This window comes from Pseudochaenichthys georgianus, chromosome 20 (genome assembly GCF_902827115.2).
Source record: "Pseudochaenichthys georgianus chromosome 20, fPseGeo1.2, whole genome shotgun sequence".
NCBI lineage: Eukaryota > Metazoa > Chordata > Actinopteri > Perciformes > Channichthyidae > Pseudochaenichthys > Pseudochaenichthys georgianus.
The window spans coordinates 15,770,518-15,790,152 of NC_047522.1; the positions used below are offsets into that span (position 1 = coordinate 15,770,518).

Here is a 19,635-nt window from a genome sequence, read left to right on the forward strand (position 1 = left end):
CAGGACCTACAATGGCAGAAACCAGATGGATTCAGTCTTTTAACAAAGTTTAATAAAGGAAAAAAGGAGCAACTAAAAAACAATCCACAAAATGAAGGTGGATCTAGTTCAAGCCGGTGGCGGCGGCAGGACTCAGGCTGGCTCGAGCAGCCACTGGAAAAACAGAGGAAAAAACAAGGTTACTCTTCAACAAAAACAGCAAGAGAAAATCACACTAAGCTAGGATACTACGACGTTCAGCTCTACCGAGTGAGACGGAATTATCTGGCACTGGAGTGTGAACATGACCAGGGTTTTATGGAGGAGTTGATTAGATGAGTACAGGTGCTCCTCATTGTGAACCAGCTGAGCCTTCTAACGATCACCACACTGCAGAGAGAGAGAGAAGACAGAGGGGAGGAGGAGAAAGCAAAACACCTAAACCATAACAACAGAAGTCACGTATACTCTTTTAGCTACATGTTTATTAGATATAGTAGTCCATTCATATTTATAGACCACCAATAAATTGAAATCATATCTCTCTCTCCACAACAAGCCAAACTTGATTCTTGTCTCTATTGCAGTGATGGTTTTATGATCAGGTATATGATATGATATATATATCAGGTATGATGAATATTCCATATAAACACGGCCCTCTCTTCTGAGCTTGTGACCCCGACCCATCAAAATGTTCTAGACATGCCCTGAAGGGATTAATGTGCAAAAGCTCTTAACTTAAATAAATCCCACTTTATTCACACAATCTCGTGCTCAGCTCCTCATGCTCCAGTAGTATTCCCTGAGTTATCCCGTTTGCAGGGGTCAAAAGGATTCAGAGACCACAAGTTCTCCCTTTTCAAATGTGCTGCTTGAGCTGCAAAACAGTGTGTGTGCAATATAAGTATCGTTGAGTGTGGATAAGTGTTGTTACTGTCCCATCATTAAAACCCAGCTGGAGTAGCCTAAGCTCTGGACAAAGCAGGCCAGACACGTAACATCCCTAGACATCTGAGTGGAAGGACTAAGGATCAGATTAAACTCATGCTAGGAAGGTTGTGACACACACCCTCATAGAGTACATGTCTCGATGAACCCGTGGTTTACCTTGACTCTGAAAGCTGATTTTAAGCTCTGTGGGTAATAAGGTTGGAGAAGGGATCTAGCCCCTGGCAAGTGACGGCAACAGCAGCTGTGCTCAGGCTCATGTCATCTCCTCCATAACAGTTACATCTCAGGTACTGTAAGTCACCCTGACCCCCCCAAGGAGACAGGTCCCTTAAGTAAATGATCACGACCCGGGCGACATCATTAGGCAGCAGCTGCAGTGTGACAGCAGATTGATAAGCAGAAACACTCAACAGGGAAATGCTTACAGTGCTTGTAGAGGTGACAGGGATAATATGAGCCATGCACTTGTTATTCTCTGTGGAGCGTTGCATCATTTGTACGCTTCAGCTAAAAATCAAGATTTGTGACAAACCAAGATATGGAGTTTGGATGCACCGCTGAGCTGCACTCGTCTTGAATTTTTATCATTTCTAATAGACCATTTACCATGCTTCACACTTGAACAGTGAGCAAAGTTTAGCATAGTTTATCAAGTACAATACTACAATACTACAATACTACGCATAGCAAATAATCAAACATATTTAGGTTGAGTTTACTCAGTAATGTTGTGAGTAATGTGAGTAACAGATCATAAATCACATTTTTAATAACATATAATGAAAGAATATTGTCCTACTTACAGTAAAGGGCTTTAGCACATGTATTACCAATGGACCACTTACAATGGTTTAGCTTATTTGAAGCTAATTTACCAGCATCTTGCTAATTGGAATTTGTATCTTCATGGTTTATTGCACTTATTGTAAGTCGCTTTGGGTAAAAGCGTCACTAAATGAAATGTACTGTAGTGTTAAAGTACATTTTGTAATATCAGTGACTTTAAAACAGTGGCCATATTCTTCTGAGTCTAACTCTATGGATTTCCAATATGTAAGCCTCAGGCCTCCTTTGTTCTGATTGATTAGTTTAGTCACATGTGATTAAGAAACAAGGAAGTGTTATTGTTGTGTATTGACGAAGTGGGGATAACAGTGAAGTCCTGCTTGTGAACGTTATCTGCTTTCATCAAGCTGTTTCTTCTAAATATAAGTGATACAACCATATTGCATCTTCAAAGCCTGTTTTTAAAAGGACCATGAATTTGGACTAAAGATTTGTATGCTGAGAAAAAGAATCAGAGTATACAAACAACGTGGTCATATACAAAAGTTTTTAAAAGTCGTTTAGCACTGAAGAAGTGCAGGTATTGACCATGGAATGCCTGCTTCAATTATCACAGTTCTTTAGAATGTCAACAGAAGGATACACATAAAAATGTCCACAGGGTTGAATGGGAATGTCATTGTACTCTCTATTTCTGTAACTATGTTCCAGGAGAGAAAGGAAAGCAGTGTACAGTAGGGGGCTGCCATCAATATATGTGATTATGCAGTGTGGACATTTTGTGGTGACCTTTATCACCAGGGAGCACTAATGGAGAGTTTAGGTTTTCATAGCAGTGTCAAAACTGAAATCATGATTGAAATTGTAATAAAAATTGTTTCCAAAATGTATGTTTTTTCTATTGAAAGAGTAAATATTTAATGTAGATTATCAGTGTGTAAATTGGACTCTGAATGTGTTGTTCTTATCTTCTTTTCAGCTGACAGTTACTATCCTCCAGATATCTATCCAGAAGTTGTGACAGCTTTGATGGGCTTCTTCCCCCAGTCGATTTCACACAATCCAAAGGAAAAGTTTTGCAAAAAAATGTCAGGTCATAACAACAGCTAGAACAACCATCAATCGGCTGACAAGCGGCTATTAAACCCGGTTGAACTGTTGATGTGAAGTCACATCACCAAAAATAGTCTGATGGAGCTATGAAAAATTATAAATAACCGCTGAAGGGGAAAAAAAAAAATATATATATATAGGCATTTACTGTGGGGAGGTGACATCTGAAAAGGTCCAATTTACCAACATTGTTTGTGTAATTAGGCATTGAGGTATTTGTGGCAGCATACGCACTTTAGCAGCTGCAGTCATCTATCAGCCGTAATGCAAAACATACTGCTTTTCTAACTGGATCAGCAAAGCCTTACAGAGGAAAAAGTTTGGGTTGGTTTCCATGGTGAGCAAAGCTAATAAGCCATTGTTGAGTGACACAAACGGAGCTCAGAATTCCCCTGAAAAACTCATGCTCCAAGCACCAGCCATCTCTCATTTTGCCTTGACCCTCCACTATTAAACACCTCTATGATTACTATCTTGCCTTTACGTCAAAACGAGAAGCGAGGTGTAATTGCCCTTGTCTAGTGCATGAGATTGTTGCTTCTCCGATAGAAAAGATATAGCAGGCCTCATTCATTTGCCACGCAATGAAACTCATTCGCAGAATATATAGCGAGGTAATTGAGCGGTGAATTACTTTTTGCATCAGCACCACTCAATGACACTGATTCTGATGTAGTAATATGTTATCTCAACCTATCAAATTTCACAAAAGCAACATTTTCTTTCCTCTCTCTCTCTCTCTCAAATTGGGTAAGGGTCAGGCCTTTTAGAAAGTACGCCGGGACTTGGTGATTTTTCATTATGTGAAGTCACGTAGGCCTATCTAAGTTTGACTTTTAAATGCTGTCATTCCCTAAAGAGAAGAAATAAATGATTTTCACATCAAGTAAAGCAATCAGGCGTGGTTTAACCGGGATCTCCAAAAATGTGATTATATCTGCTATAATTGAGACACCTCTACCTAGGATTATACTGTCGATGGAGGGAAAACACATTTATATGTGTGATAATTGGAGATAGATGGAGAAATAGATCGTCTGAATGGAAAACGGGCAAAGAATATGTACATGAGATGGACAAAAGATAACAGTCGACCAGAAAAAAGAGGACAATCTTTATTTCAATCTTTCAAACCTGTAATAAAGTGTGACAATCTCAATTCCAACCCAAAGAGGAAGTTTGGCAGAGAATGGTAGGCAACTACAAAGACCAGAAGGCAAGGCGTGGGCATGGTTTCCTTTAGTGCAGTTTCACAGTAACAATACAGATAACTTCTGTATATTTAAAACAACAGGTGTGCTTAGGTTGAGGTTCCTAAATTGATCAAGTTACAATATTTACTGAACTATAAAAGCACAATGAAATTAATAACAAATCGTCAAGTATATTACTCAGCTACACTTTTGTTTAAAGTGTATGAGAATTGAAGATTACCTTTACACGATATTGATTTAAACAGCTTAAACATGTATAACTAACCGCAAAAGATCATCTTAAGTCAAAGTCTATTTAGGAGTTCAGTTGCGACTATAGGAGAAGCGATTGAAAGCTCAAGCTAAAGTTAAGATGTGGACTAAGAGTTAAGAATGATTTAGTCACGCCACTGTTCCCAAGGTCAGGGATGAAGCTAATGCTCATTCATCACCATGTGTTAAAGTTCCCTTGAGGGAAGGCCTGTTATAAGCCGTCATTGCACATTTCAAACTTCTAATTACTCTGCTGCACTGTATGTTAAATATAATGAATTAATGTTTCATATGAATAATGTAAAACAAATGCAGAGCGAATAATAATCTGGCAAACCACTCTGGAGGAATAGTTTGACATTTTAGGAAGAACCCTTACTTGCCGATAACAATTTAATGTCTGTCTGATGGATATACAAACAGAGCTAGCAGCTGATTAGCTTAGCCTAGCTTAGCAAAGAGACTGGAAACAGGGTGAAACAAATCTTTGACTGTGATTAAATATTTGAAAGAAAAAAAACTGCCAACCAGCTCACTAATGAACCTACTATATAGTTTGTTTAACCTGTATAAAATATTGTGGCTTTACTGGAGGTTAGCCAAGTTAAATGTGCAGGTGCAGTGACTTCCTGATAGGCTATTCCCTGTCAGTATCCAGGCAACAAGAAAACACACCAATTCTACACAATAAAAAGAAATGTAATTTTAAAAAGTGAGTGATATTATCTTTTGAGAGAATCAAGATAGCTGTTTTCCCTTAGTCATAGTGTTTGTGCTCAGCTACGCTACGCTAACAAGCTGCTAAAACTAGGTTCATATGTTTCCCTTCAGACACACGAGTGGCTTCAACTTTCCTATATAAAGCTTGGCAAAAAGTGAATAAGCATAAATATTTTTAAAGCATTTTTATTTTTGCTAATGCATTAATCACGAGTGAGCTTTTAACAGTTGATGAAAACGTGCTTTTGTCTCCATGGAAACCACTGTAAATCCAATCTTAAGATTACAACCTGAGATTCGTGTTAACTTAAGGTTTACCTTTAATATAGAATATAATGAAAGGTGTCCTCAGGAGCCCCAAAATCCAACTGAATGCACTCAACTGTGCATTTAAAAAAAATGGTATTACGCTGGGTGCACTTTTCATGAAATAAGCTTTCTGCTAGAATCCAAGAGCAAACTCTAACCTCTTCTTGATTCAAGCTACAACATACACTTTAGTCATGAGGGAACTAAAATAGGATTGAGATTGATTTCTGAGCCTTGAGAAAACTAACAATAGGGGGTTATGACTGACAAAAAGCAATGAAACTAAGAAGAAGGAAGACAGGCTTCATATTTTGTACGCTCAGTGTACATCTCAGTGCATGAGGATTTAAACTTCAACCTGCCTACTGAATTCAATATAGCAGCCAGTGATGGAGGACAGATTGAAATAAGGAAACAGAGAGAGACAGTCCATCTGAGAGCAATATGAGTTGTTAAACGCTGCAGGAACTACTGATGCATGTTATGACTGTCTGATGTACAGGTACAGACCTTCTACGCAAGGAATTCTGAGCAGGTTGCATGTTGAAAAAAATATCCATATGCCATATTATAGTATAAGACAGACTGATAGCCATTACAACTACGTTTTTTCATCAACTATTTTCATAAATAGACAGTAACAGGTAGCTGGCGTTTGAAATAAAGTGAATTGTTTGACTATCTTGGCACCCCTAGAAGTAGAAGAAGCAGAATAATTATTTTTCAGGCAGTAACATACAAAAGAAAAAAGCACACACACTTATGGCAAATGTTCCTTCGTGGGCACTTTCTTTTTCTACACACTTTAATCTATCACTTTGGGTAGAAGGTAGGAAGCAAACAAAATCATTCTGTGTATTCAGTTTCAAGATGTATTCAAGAAATGGATTCTGAAAGAAAAAACCGGGGGGAAAGGACATAATGGGGGCATTTAAGTGGTAACAAAACAACATGGGAAAGGGTCAAACATCAAAGGATAAACCACCGTTTGGTCGATCGTAATAAATAAGTGGTTTGTTTGATTCACAGTCATTCCTTCTCTTGAACATTATGTTTTAAACTCCATCATTAAAAAGGCTTTTATTTTGAAACATGGCTTCTCTCAGCAGCTGGCCTTAAACACAGAACTGGAAGATGGGAGAACAGTCTGTGCTAGAGGGGCTTCGAGGGGAAGTGATATGAAAGACAAAGAAGCAGAACAGTAATACATCGATATGTCTTTGAGTTTCATGTCACCACATTTGCCTAGGCCTCTCATCCTCTCTCCGGTGGGAGCCCCTGTGTTAATCGGTTTTCTTCTCTTCGGGATCCTTCTCCCCTGCATCGTCTTCTTCGTTCTCTTCGTCTTCGGGGCCCTCCAGCTCAGCGGTACGTTGCCTCTCCTCGTCCTCCTCCTCCTCCTCGTCCTCCTCCTCTTCATCAGTCAGGCCCTCCCTCTTGAGCGCATCCATGTCATCTGAGCCATCATCCGACTCGGCTGTGCAGATGCCGTAGCACATCAGGCTAATTACACCCAGCGGTAGGCCAAACAGGAAGCAGCCCAGCATCGGAGAGCTGCGGAACACCGACTGATGTAGGAGAGCAGGAGACAAAGGATGAAAGGAAGACAATGAAAGGGGACGTGTGAGGGAGAATATGGAGACAAAAGGGGAAATAAATGGGGATGGGTTGAGGGAAATAATGGAGTAAATGAGGAAAGCACATATTAGAATTTTGCTGCATGATTAAATATATTTCAGAAGAAAAGACATCCAAGCTTGTTTACTTAAACCACTATGAGAATGGACTCTGCAATTGTCTTGAAACCCTTTACATTGCTTTGCTCCTGGAGGAAGTATTCAGATATTTTACTCAAGGAATAGCACAAAAAAAAAAAAGTTAGTTCACTAAAAGTATGCAAGTATAATCAAGCAAAAGCACTACATTATATACTATATTAATGAGGCCTTATTATGCTTTTTGGCGTTTTCACTTTGTTTAGGTGCATGTAAATGGTCTGCAAAGGCTAAAATCCGCAATTCCCTCCAGAGGGAGTTTCTCTCCCACACACTCGACCTGAAATGCATGGTGGGAATCCTTTGTTCAATCCTGTAATTATATAATAATAATAATCATAATTGTGACATCTGTGTAACACTCGCACTTCTTTTGGCTTGCGCTCTAACACATTGTATGTGAGGGAGGGGCATATCTAAGAGGTTGAACAATCACAACAGAGAAGGCCAGCTAACCAATCAGAGCACACTGGGTTTCAGACAGAGGGTGAAAGGAGTAGAGGCACAAAATACAAAAAATATGTACCTGAAATTGAGCATAATTGTTCCTCTTTAAAAGTAAAAGTACTCAGACATTTTTCACTTAAAAAGATCCAAATAGTTGCCAATACATTTTCTGACAATTGTGTCTCTTTCACAGTGCGTCTTCAGCATAAAACGGCACAAACGTGAAGTGAGTTATCAGGCTGTTTAATAAAAGGGTTACATGTCTCTAAACAGCCAGTGTTTACAAGAGTAAAGAGCCTAAGCTATTAGGGTAGAGTGAATTCAAAATCCTATTTAGAGATCCAAATGTGTTTGTGAGAAAAATTGCAGGCAGCCTTTTATTGTTTCAGTTGAGACTGTACATTTTTTATTCATTCATTTGCATTCCGCCATTAAGCTTCGTGAGAGTGTTTAGAAGGCAGGTCACAAATCATTTGCAGAAACTCGGGCAGGTGTTAATTACATTTCTGTCATGTATTTTCGCGATGTCTGTATTACATTATACTGTTGTGTTCCGTCTTGTAGTGTGCTGTCTTGTTTGCTTTTATTTTGTTTGACACTGATGACCATACTGAAGAGTGTTACCCTTTTATCTGTAATCCTTTGGTGTATTGTACATTCAGTTTGAACTGAAATAAAGAGAGAAATATCACTTTTTCAAACTCAGGCAGAGGTCCAACTTCATAAACAAGTCGGTCTGAAGTTATGTTCCAATAGGCTTACATGTCCTTGCTACACACTAAAAAATAAAACACAAACATCAGTAGCTTTATGTATATGAGCTGCATATGTTGCGAATGACCGTTTTTTCTTCAGTAAGATAAAGTATTCTATATTTTTCCTCTTCACTTATAACCTGTAGACTCAATATAATGTAGTTTCTGGTAAATGAAAGAGTCACTGAATTAATCCCCAAGGATCAGATAGATGAAAATACAGTAAATGCTCAAAGAGCTCAATCACATCCATGTCTCCCTGAACCTGCATAGAAAAGTTAACATTTCTGGGACACTCCACTACCGCGAAACACGATCCCCGCGGGCACAACAATGTCCGAGTCACTGAAGGACAACTTCCTCTTTAAATGATCTCGGTGACAAATGAGTCCTTTGGCTTTAGTATAGCAGGATACATCAGAGACAATGTACCTAGAAGGGAGTATTCGGTCACAACTTCTGTCAGGCACCGAGCTGAGAAGAAGAGAAATATTCATGTTGCCTCCAGTCATTGCCACAGGAAGAGGGACGGTAATTGCTGGTGCCGTGTGATGCTAGATGAGGTAGAGATGGGTATGCTATGCTAACACAGCTGGCAATGAGTCATAGCGGTTAATGTGGCTGCTTCCTCGTGCTCCTGTCAGACGTGCATTCAGATAGGCTCTCCGGGGACAAGGTGATAGCTGCTGCCTTTCTGCTTATCGAGACACTGTTAGCAAGGCTAGCCGTGCTGATGCATGCAGCTCATCACATTTAAGAAAGGAAGAAGAAAATAAACTCTTGTAGGTTTAAGACAAGCCCTCCGCATGTAGGTTACTTACTCTTGTGGAGCTGCCAATGAGAAACCACTAAAACCCTGCACACTTTGTTCTTATACAGCTCAGAATACTTTCTTTTGTATAAAAACGTTCCACTGATATGAACTATGAAACCGGATCTGACAACTTAAAACATTCAATAAAAACATTCTTCTCACTTCAAGCCAAGGTCAACTTCTAGAAGTCGCTATACCTTCAATTTTCCACCTCTTCCAGAATAACACCTATAATTTTCCTTTAAGAGTTCTCCACATCCCTTTAAGGACAGCTTTATCTGTGGTTACAGGACAACACAGCTGTATTTACATTCCTATCACACCCGTAGAAAGAAAAAACACCAGTTGCCTTATAAGAACCAAGTACTTAGAGTAAAAGTGGGAGGAGAAGCACGTTCAGCCTCCTGACCCTGTCTACTTGTCTTCACTCCACCTCATCCTGCTGCTGTGTTTCTTGATTCTATCTTTCCGTAATGTGTTTTCTGCCTACAGTACATTGCATATTCTGGGCCGTTCTCCCCGTCTTGTCCTCTGAATGTTGTTTTTCTTGGACGGGGAAAGAGCAGGGCTCCTGGGCATTTGCAATATACAGTATTTGACCTAAATTGGCAAACGCTGACAAGGTGTGAAGCATATAAACAAGTGCAAGGTGTTCAGTAGCATCGTAAAAATGAATGGTGTTTGGGTTGGGCAGCACGTTACCGTAGTAAATCAAGATGGGAACAATAATATTAGGCTGATACTCAGGAATACTTTGTTTTAATCAAACAGTGGACCAATGACAATGTGTAATGTGAATTGTCAAACAGACAAACCCTTAAAACGATATCTCACCTGAATTTGTGGTTTGTCTTTAGTTTATGAGAGTTTTAGCAGCTCATTGTTTTGGCCACAAATTTCATTTCTTTGTTCACTATTATTGCTTTTTCTTCAGAACCTCAACTCCATATTTATGCAAATGTTGTTACGTCAAACAAATTGCCTTATTAGCTTTGTCTTAAACTTTATGTTTAGGCTTTATTGCACTGCTTCCAAGTGGCCTTAAAATTCAATTAATGGCAGTTTACCTATACAGGGTTCATACACTTTTTCACCAATGACTTTTCCATGACCTTTACCTAATTTTCCATGACCAAAAATATAACTCAGCGTACCACTGAAAATGATTTATTTTAACATGGAACAGGAAAATAAGGTCTGCATATGAAACATGTTGTGCCCATCTAAAACAAATCAAATAGTAGGCTTACTAGCTTCTACACGCTAAAGCAACTAAAATCTCTCACCAGCAAAATACCTCGACAGTTAAATGCCATTTTACTATATATACCATCGTCACATAATGGCATTGGATTGAATATACATTATAATTGTGCAAAAGAGCTATTGTGCAAATTGTTCTGGGTTGGTTTGGTTTAAATGAACCTAACCTAAATAACCAAATAATAATAAAAATATGATTATGATATGACACATTATTGTATTTCAGTGACATTGTGCTAGGGAAATGTTCTTTGTGTACTGTAGCTACTTAAAAGAGACTCAACAACTTACCATAATGGTGGATCTGGCATCGAAGGCCACACGTTTGATCCTCTGAATGAAGCCGTCACCTCCATTCGCCTGCAGGGAGACACACCATTTAATACAGACGGATGACGTACATTTCCCCTCTGTGGGACTAATAAAGGTATTCTGATGAGTTACTGTGTATTATATGTTAAACCATTTGATAGGAGTTAGGGACAATCCCTAATTAACAGAACAATTATCAATTTGTCAATTAAAACTTCTCAAAACTACTCACGCAGTATGCTCCCAGTTATCCAGGACTTAATGGTCAGTAGTACATCCCAGACATTTAAAATATTGTTTAATTAACCGCTTCTCTGCACAAACGACCAGCTTCTAGTTTACTCAGTCCAGCAGTTCTCTGTCTGAGCAACAGCACCTGGGTAGCCAATGGGTGGTCTGTCCCGGCGCTAATTCATCAGGATAGCCAATTAGTGAGCTCTGACTGAGCAGGACTGCTGTGAGCGCGCTGAAATGGGATTTTTTTTTTCTTTCGTGGAAGCAGCTGTTGCACAGACCTATGTTTATGCCGTGCGAGGACTGCATAAGTAGTTTGAGAAGTTTTATCAAACATTTGTATGGCATTGTAGATGCTTTCTTATCGCAAAGGCTAGAGAGCGGGAAACTGAAGCTTGCCTATGTACCACAAGAGCAGAAATCTGGGAAAAGGAGCTTTTCTTTTTTAGGAATTCCCTTAGAATCCGCATGGGAGATGTATGCAAATGTTTTGTTCGGGACTCAACAGGAAAAAAATAAATCAGCTTTTTGTGTTTCCCCAAGAAAGGATAAGATAGCTAGATAAGATAGCTTTTACAATTCTTCGTCCAGTGTCCATTACTTTGTGTATTTCTACATGAAGCACCAACGAGCCTCATGGTAGATTTTACAAGCCTGACAGGAAGACACTGAAACTGTCCTTGGTTTCAACCGGACTGCAGAAACATGGAGGTTTCTGTGGCAGCTTTTTTCGGTGTGGGAGGAGGTTTGTTTTACCAAGCAAAAAATAGCCGGGCCAAACAGCCAGAGGTCCTGTCAATGTTTTCCAAGAGAGAATAGGACAAGACCTCTGGCTGTTTGGCTTATGGTGTAATGCATTGATATACTTTATTAATCCCCGTGGGGAAATTGTTTCTCTGCATTTGACCCATCCTAGTGTTAGGAGCAGTGGGCAGCCATTTTGAACAGCGCCCGGGGAGCAGTGTAGGGAACGGTGCCTTGCTCAGGGACACCTCGGTAGCACTTGGTCTTGCCGGGACTTGAACTGGTGACCTTCCAATTGCCAAGCCAAGTCCCTATCGACTTCGCCACCACCGCCCGTAGCACTTCCAATTGCCAAGCCAAGTCCCTATCGACTTCGCCACCACCGCCCGTAGCACTTGGTCTTGCCGGGACTTGAACTGGTGACCTTCCAATATGTGGTGACTTCAGTAGAGGAAAGAGATGACATTTTATTTCCAGATTAGAGTTATGGTGTAATCTCAGTGTTTGAAAAAAATATTATAGATAATCCATTCAGGAAGGGCAACAGTATGAAATATAAACATGCAAAAGGAGATTATAAAAAAATACCTCATCTGCTAGGACAATGGACTTAAAATGCAAAACAACATGCCTGATTAATGGAGACCACTGGTGTGATTACAATGGTACAACATGCAGGGAAGGGAGGGCAAGGGGCTACTCTGAGCTGAATGCATGAACAGAAAGCAGCGGAGGGGGGAAGAGGAGAAGATCTGGACCTGTGCAGAACCGTTCAAAACGCCATTGATGAACTGGACCAGCTGCTCCATGGTCTCGATGGGCTCGCCGGGCAGGAAGTACTGCTCATTGGATGTGTTGAGGATGATAACGGAGGGCACCGTCACCTCGCTGAGGAAAAACAGGAAACACAGCTTTTAATCTTCCTAACCCTGGCACCTTGGACTGCCATTATCAAAGTGCATCGTTAGATGGGAGCAAATTGGGATTCCTTTCAAGAGGATATTGCAACAGAGAGAATAAAATAGCAAGATAAACAAACCCTTTATACTCAGAGCAACCTAACTTTTCCCATGAGCATTATTTCTAAGAGAGGAGGGGTTTTTTTCTGTCTGAGGAAAAAGGCGATGGCCTATTTTAGAGTGGCATTTCTTCTATCTTTTATGCATACAGTGCGCCACTCAGGGGCTTTATGGGTCTGTAACGGTCACAGTTAAAGAGACCTTTACAAATTGCTGCTGACAAGTGAATCGCTGGGAGTCCAGAGGAAAGCATCCACACTGAGACACATACAAGACGTATACAGAGACACTGCACACTCCCCAGCCCACTTATTTCCACAAATCAGCAGAGGAATTACAAAGCACAGTGCGATAGTGAACAAGGTCATATAAACAGGCAATCCCTTCCGGCGTCTCGCACAGCACCAAACCCTTAGATAAGGTATCCCAATGCTTAGAACACACACATACACGGTCCATCACGACACTGCCACCTCACACCCCTGCAGTGTTACTCAACCCGGCAACAAATTGCACACACACGCATCCATCACTGTCCCCATGCTGCGATCACGAGTGCAAACACACGCCAATGCAGAAGAGTCATCAACGCCTCACTACCCTGTCCAGCTGAGAACTGCAATGTCATGTACACACACACGTTATGAGGGCGCAGTACATCTGACATCCAGCCCACTCCAACAGATGGCACCCATTTAAAGTAAATATGGATTAGCCTATTCAGCTCTGTAGGTGGAGACTGCTGGGGGTTTGCCACCCATAATGAAGGCTCATATACTGTACTGTATAGAATTATAGCAGGCACATATTTAAGTCATTTCCCTCACCGCTGCCAAAACCAGCTGCCATACTGTATAATTAGGGGGATTATCTTTTTCCATTATTATTATCGTTATAGAATTATTCGGATTTAATGCAAGTTTGTTTTGTTATTAAAAGAACAATTTTAAGGCGTCACAATATCAGATTTGATTAACAACATTGTTGTACTATGAATATATACATTTTTAGTGGTGTATTGGGATTGTAACCATATTTGCACACTTTATTATTATTTATTTATATTTATTATACGCTGGATTATTAACACAATATTATCATGCGTGTATAACTAACATGATATAATGTTTGGGGTATTTTCTTATCTATGTTATTGACAATACTTGTATATCATGAGACCCCAATATTAAAGTCTGGTAGTACAGTACAAAACAGGAGGTCTTTAGCTTAGCAGAAGCATAATTGCACTTTTCCTTAAAAAACTAAAGTGGTTTGATTTATGCTGAGAGTTAGATAAGAAGCATTAACACTGAACATAGGAACACAAAGCACAAACAATTTAAAGCTGATCCTGCTGAACAATATTACAATCTGAATTCGAAACTATTTTTAGTCCAATCCTTTTGGGGTATTTTAATGTTGTTGTTTTTGAGACTCTGGCTCATTATCAGCAATTCATTAATGTTGTCTTCTCCACGTTTTTGTTTCTCTTTTTGTTACTGGAGGCATTTTCTGGGCTTTAATTATTGCAAGAGGACTTAATTAAAAAGCTCACCGTAAACACAGATAATGATTATCACAGTGTGTCCAGAAAACATATATTTTGGATGCACTGAGACATAAACCATCTGAACCATCAATCTGCCACCTAAGAAAAGATACTTTTTGATGAAATACTGTATATTTAAATCTGTAGACTAAATGTATTTATACTGCTGTTTGTGAGCTGAAACGTGCAATTGTCACACATTGCCAGTTGGTATTACAGTGTTCTTTTTATTCATTCACATTCTATGATTACAACTCTCCCCTTCACACAGACTTTTCAGTCACCTCACATCTCTTCAGGTTTTTTTACAGCCCACAACACATTCCATATAAGGGGTTAGTGATAATCCAACGTTTAGACAGATGCAGAGGCAGCCGTGGGCTTAGAGAGGTGCTCATGTTGTGGATGTGTGGATGTGTGGATTCATGAGTGTTTCCATGTGCCTCTGGTGAAAGCAGGGGCAGCCTCACGCCAGAAAGAGGGCTGCCAGAACACAGTAATCGCTGTGATGACAGAAAGAGGGATAAAAAGCCATCAGATTTATTTCCCTGGCCCTCCTAAGGGAGAGAATTAGTGGCCATCGACAGGCCAGGATTTTATTCCTCAAAGGAGGGCAATTAATCCCGCGCTACAACAGCCAAATCCAGTCCTGGGGAGCCCGGCAAATAAATATTGTATCAACTAATACAAAATTAGGAAGGCTAATCACCTCTTTTATTCTTACAATACAAAACGGTGCCTGTCTCGTGTCAGCCGTGCACCAGGAGTCTGTTGTTGTAATATTTCCAACATGTCTCCTACTGTACTTACCGCTACTTTTAATTACACAGGACTTGAACAACCATGTCTGCTGTAATCTCCCTTATACAAACAATAAAATGCTCAAATTAAAATAACATCCTGCAGCGGTCCATTACGCTCAGAGATTCTCACACACACACACAACACACATAATTAGACACTGTACTTTAGTGGGTACAAAACAGACACGCTGACTACTACAGCCCTGTAACACTAGCGGGGTTCTGTCTAATTAAAAGTGTGTGATGTCAGCAGCAGGAGCAGGAGCAGGCCCCCCCCCCCCCTAGCCCGACACACCAACAGGCGGCTCTGTATCATTAGTGCTGCCCTTTTACAAGTTATTAAGACACATGGCTGCTATAGATCTAATCCATGCATAGCCTTATCCGTATATACCTCATATAATCCTCCCACTATAATGTACTCGCACAAGCAGATTTGTGGGAAGCTTTTTTTCCATATCATATGAGAGTGTGATTGGGGGGGGGGGGGGTTATATCTCCAAGAGCACTAAAAAAAGAAATGACAGTTTGTGTAATTGACTTCTCCACTAGAGAGCATCTTTAATGGCAGCGGCTGGCATTACAAGTCAGTCCCGCGCTGCATAAGTAGCTGACAGAAGGTAATATGAGGTAGAGAAAAAGAGCAGGATAACATGAAAAGAGAGAGGTGCGCTGGATTTCAAACACTCACCCCATAATGAGGCTATTAATGTAGTCGTTCCCATCCATGTGGCCAAACTGGAAGTCTCTGTAGAGGGAAGACAAAGCATTGGAATGAGTACATAGCAAAAACAACATACTGTACAACATACATTTTTTTTTAAGTATTTATTTTGTATTATTTTGATGTTATTTCTTTCTTATGTATTTTTTGCTTGTGATACCCATTGTCAAATGATAATACATATTGATATAAATCATGCAACACAGCACAATTCCCAAAGCATTTTTCCCTTCCTTAGCAGACTCCATACAAATAGGAACCTACACCCACAAATTTGACAGCACCTTGAATACAATCGCATGTTTCTGCTATGAAAACAAATTTGATTTTGTCATGGCAGAGAAATATCCCCAAAGCTCCGTCCTGTCTCCCGTTTCTCCTCATCTTTTCCCACCACAGAAAAGACTCAGGTGATTTATCGAAATGATAAGGCGGTAGGAGGAATTCAATTTGTATCTCATTGTGCTGCAGTATGTCTGAGCAGAGTGTATTGTGGGGGAGGGGGTTGCACAAGTCCAGGAAAAAGCCAGTGACTTCCACTGAATGACTGATTATAGGGCCTCTACATATATATTATATTCATATTGAATTATAGCTACATCTCACGCTTTTGTCCCCCAGGGTGCTTCACAATGCCGCCTGCCCTTGTATCAATGACACCATTTAAAGACTATATCATAACTCCAGTGAAAGGCAATATTACATCACTCTTTGTTAGGTTTAATATTGCTGACAATAGTGACTGGGAATAAAGCTCATCAAAAATATTCAACTTCTGGGACACACAAAATGTGAATTCCTCTATATTATCAATTCAAACAATATTTACAGATCTGTTTCCCATGAATGTCCATTTTCCCACTCCCACTGACATTTCTTGGCAAGGCTGTTGAGCAAACCGGCCAAGAAGGGTGAGTCAAATTACTGAGAAAGGTTCATGAGAGCGGTGTGCAAGAATGCACAAGAGTTGGAGATGTGTGCTAAATGTTCCCAATGGTAAATGCTTAAGTGTCTGCTACTCATTTAACTCTATGGAACTGAATGTAATTTTTATTGACGTTATCGGACACGCCATGTGGTTCTCATGAAAAGAAGAGTGTTTTCTAAAGCCAGATTTGCAGAATTTATATTCCAGGGAAAGTGGTTGTCATGGTAAACAGCATTTTATTGCCAACATAGAGAAGGTTGTTTATAATACACAATGATGGTCTTCAAGGAAAACCATGTCATTCATCACAATGAAGTTCTAAGCTCTCAAGGTGTGAAAACTGTATCTTTTGAAAAAATATAATAAACACAAGGGTATAGGAAGAGAAATCAATCACATATATACAGATCACAACATACAATATTAAATATATTAAAGTAACTTTCTGTAATATATTTAGAAATCAAATAACTCAAGATGGCCAGAGAGCACACTTTGCTGTTTAAAAAAAAAAAGCCTGTATAGGGTATTGGCTTGCATTGCTGGGTATTATTCATACTACTAGCATGTGGGTAGTAACTTTAAAATATTCTTATACCAATATTTATTTATTTATTTTGGCCAATCACAGCACAACAAAATGTAAATGCAACGTTGACCTTGTAAAGTTGATGAGAGAAACGTTTTAACGAAAAGTTTAACAGCATAAACATTCCTTTAGCTTTTGTTTTGGCCTTCAAAGATATCAGGCTGTTCAGTTGCAGGTAACATACTCTGGGTTTAGGGGATTTGTATTTAATACAGCACAAAAACAGTAAAGTTGCCAAGTAGAAAGCCAAAACAAAATGCTGAAAGACACGTTGAAGCTCTGTAGCGTTGAGGAGAACTACAGAATGGAGTCCTGTGGATTCCATAAATATAACCTTTTAAAAACATAAAAGGTAACGTGTGCTTCAAGATGTTCTAAATGCCGTGAACAGGTAAAAGCATGCGGAAAGGTTATGGACAGGAAGTCAAAGGTTAGCGTTTGTGAGAAACTCTCTGTTAACAAGGCTTCAGCTTGTCCAGTCTTGTTGCATCAAATGTCACAAGTAAATGCCAACACAATAAGGTATGGTGCCGAATTCAAGACACACACACACGCGCACACGTACACGCACACACGTTCTTGATTTGCATATATTGTTCTGTCAAAATGTTACCACGACATATGCCAGCATCAAACGACGTCGACACATTTAAACGTCAGTCAGCACCTGTGATCTGTTGACTTTATGATTTGCTGCCGCCCACCACCGGGGGCGTCGCTGAAGAACTTGTAATTACAAGTAGCGTTTAGGTGTGTCAGAGCACTGCAGGCATCTCTGATCTCAGTAGGGATTCCGAAACTCAAAAGTCTTAAAAAAAAAAAAACAGCACAGAGCTGCGTGGCAGATAGTAGTTCGATAGGGAGCTGTGTAATTCAATTGGTCCTAATGGCAATGCCTGGAGAGAGAGAGAAACGCGGTTTGAGATATACCTCTTCAATGAAACGCAAAAAATCTCTCTGAAGCAACATGGTCAATGACGGGGCACAGTGAGGAACTTAAACACAACATAATGATGAAGATGTGATACTTTTTTTTCTATTAATCCTTTAAAAAACGTTGCCTTTTGCCCCGCAGGGAGTGATAAAAGATTACGCTCTTTTAAAGAACAGCGACTTTAGCCGATTCAAATTCAACATGTTTTCTTTACTAGCTGCCGACTCTGAATCACAGCAGTTGTTTCAGGAGCCTAAAGTTAAACATTTAAGTGTCTGCGCTTGTGCATCATCTCCATTTTCTACCGTCTACCGTAGCAACCTTTACAGTCCACTAACAGCGAAAATGACTAATACAGTTGCACATTAAAGTGCATTTCCTCCTTGTATTCAAAGCCTTGTTTAATTGGTTCCTCTCCGGTGGGTGTACAGGTTGAACAAGGCAGAACTGTAACACAAAGACTCATATCCAATTGTTATTGCACGATTGGAGCGGGGGAAAACAGAAAATTATGCAGTTATACCAAGCGAGCTGAGTTTTTGACTGACGGCTGAAAAGAACACCTATATTTGGAAGCTGACATTTTGCATAATTACCTTTCTACTGAGACTCGAAGATAACAGGCATGCCCTAGCAAAGGCGTAAAGTTGCTTGTGAAAAGACAGGCGGTGCTCCCGAGTGAGTGCACCATCCGCGAATAAATGTATGAATCTTATATTCATCTTTGACCTCATGGCGTATCCGTGCCTTACCTGTTAAAATGCTCTCTGTATTCCTTCGCCACCCTCTGAATCAAGGTCTTTAATCTAAAAGCAAATAAGAAGAGAGAGAGAAAACACCACATGAGTCGAGGTCTTACTTCTTCAGACGGATGCCTGTAATTTGTGGAAAGATCCAAACAATAAACAGCCAGTCTTATCTTATACTTGAAGGAACTTGAACTAAAATGTTAAGAGTGGAAGCAATTCATCTTGAGCCATGCTTTTTAAAATGTCACTGTTCTTTGTACCTGCCACTATCCTCTGTGGGGTCCTTCTCATCGATGATTGCAATCGCCACCAATTTGCCTGTGGTGGAAGACAGGGATTACTAATCACACACACGAAAAGAAGGTGAGAAGACAATGGCAGGCTGATAAGAGGCTTTGGAGGAGAACAATCACCTCTCCACCGAAGAGGAGAAAGACAGAGATCGCTTTATTCAATCACCACTCGAACATTAAGCTAGCTTAGGCTTTCTACTTGGTCGAACAAGTGGTCAATTTCTGGTGGAAGAGCTTTTTCTGTGCCATTCAAAAATAAAAACGGACAAATAGGTCTACTATTATACAACTCAAAGGTGTGTTGACTCGCTTGACTTGGTTGTAAACTAGATAACCCCTTGTTTCTCGGATGAGAGTACCAGCCTGCCCCCTGGTG

At 40.0% G+C, this 19,635-nt stretch overlaps 1 protein-coding gene across 1 annotated transcript in view; it reads right to left on the reverse strand.

Moving 5' to 3' along the window:
- Positions 1 to 3,931: 3,931 nt before the first annotated feature.
- The window catches only part of tmx3b (thioredoxin related transmembrane protein 3b), a 30,428-nt gene continuing 14,724 nt past the window's right edge, over positions 3,932 to 19,635 (reverse strand). The window contains exons 11-16 of the mRNA XM_034108518.1: positions 19,227 to 19,284; positions 18,970 to 19,023; positions 15,734 to 15,790; positions 12,430 to 12,559; positions 10,673 to 10,741; positions 3,932 to 6,895 (exon numbers count right to left, since the gene is read on the reverse strand). Of these exons, the coding sequence (XP_033964409.1) occupies positions 6,611 to 6,895; positions 10,673 to 10,741; positions 12,430 to 12,559; positions 15,734 to 15,790; positions 18,970 to 19,023; positions 19,227 to 19,284 (653 nt within the window). The 3' untranslated portion in view covers positions 3,932 to 6,610. The remainder of the gene's footprint in view (positions 6,896 to 10,672; positions 10,742 to 12,429; positions 12,560 to 15,733; positions 15,791 to 18,969; positions 19,024 to 19,226; positions 19,285 to 19,635) is intronic.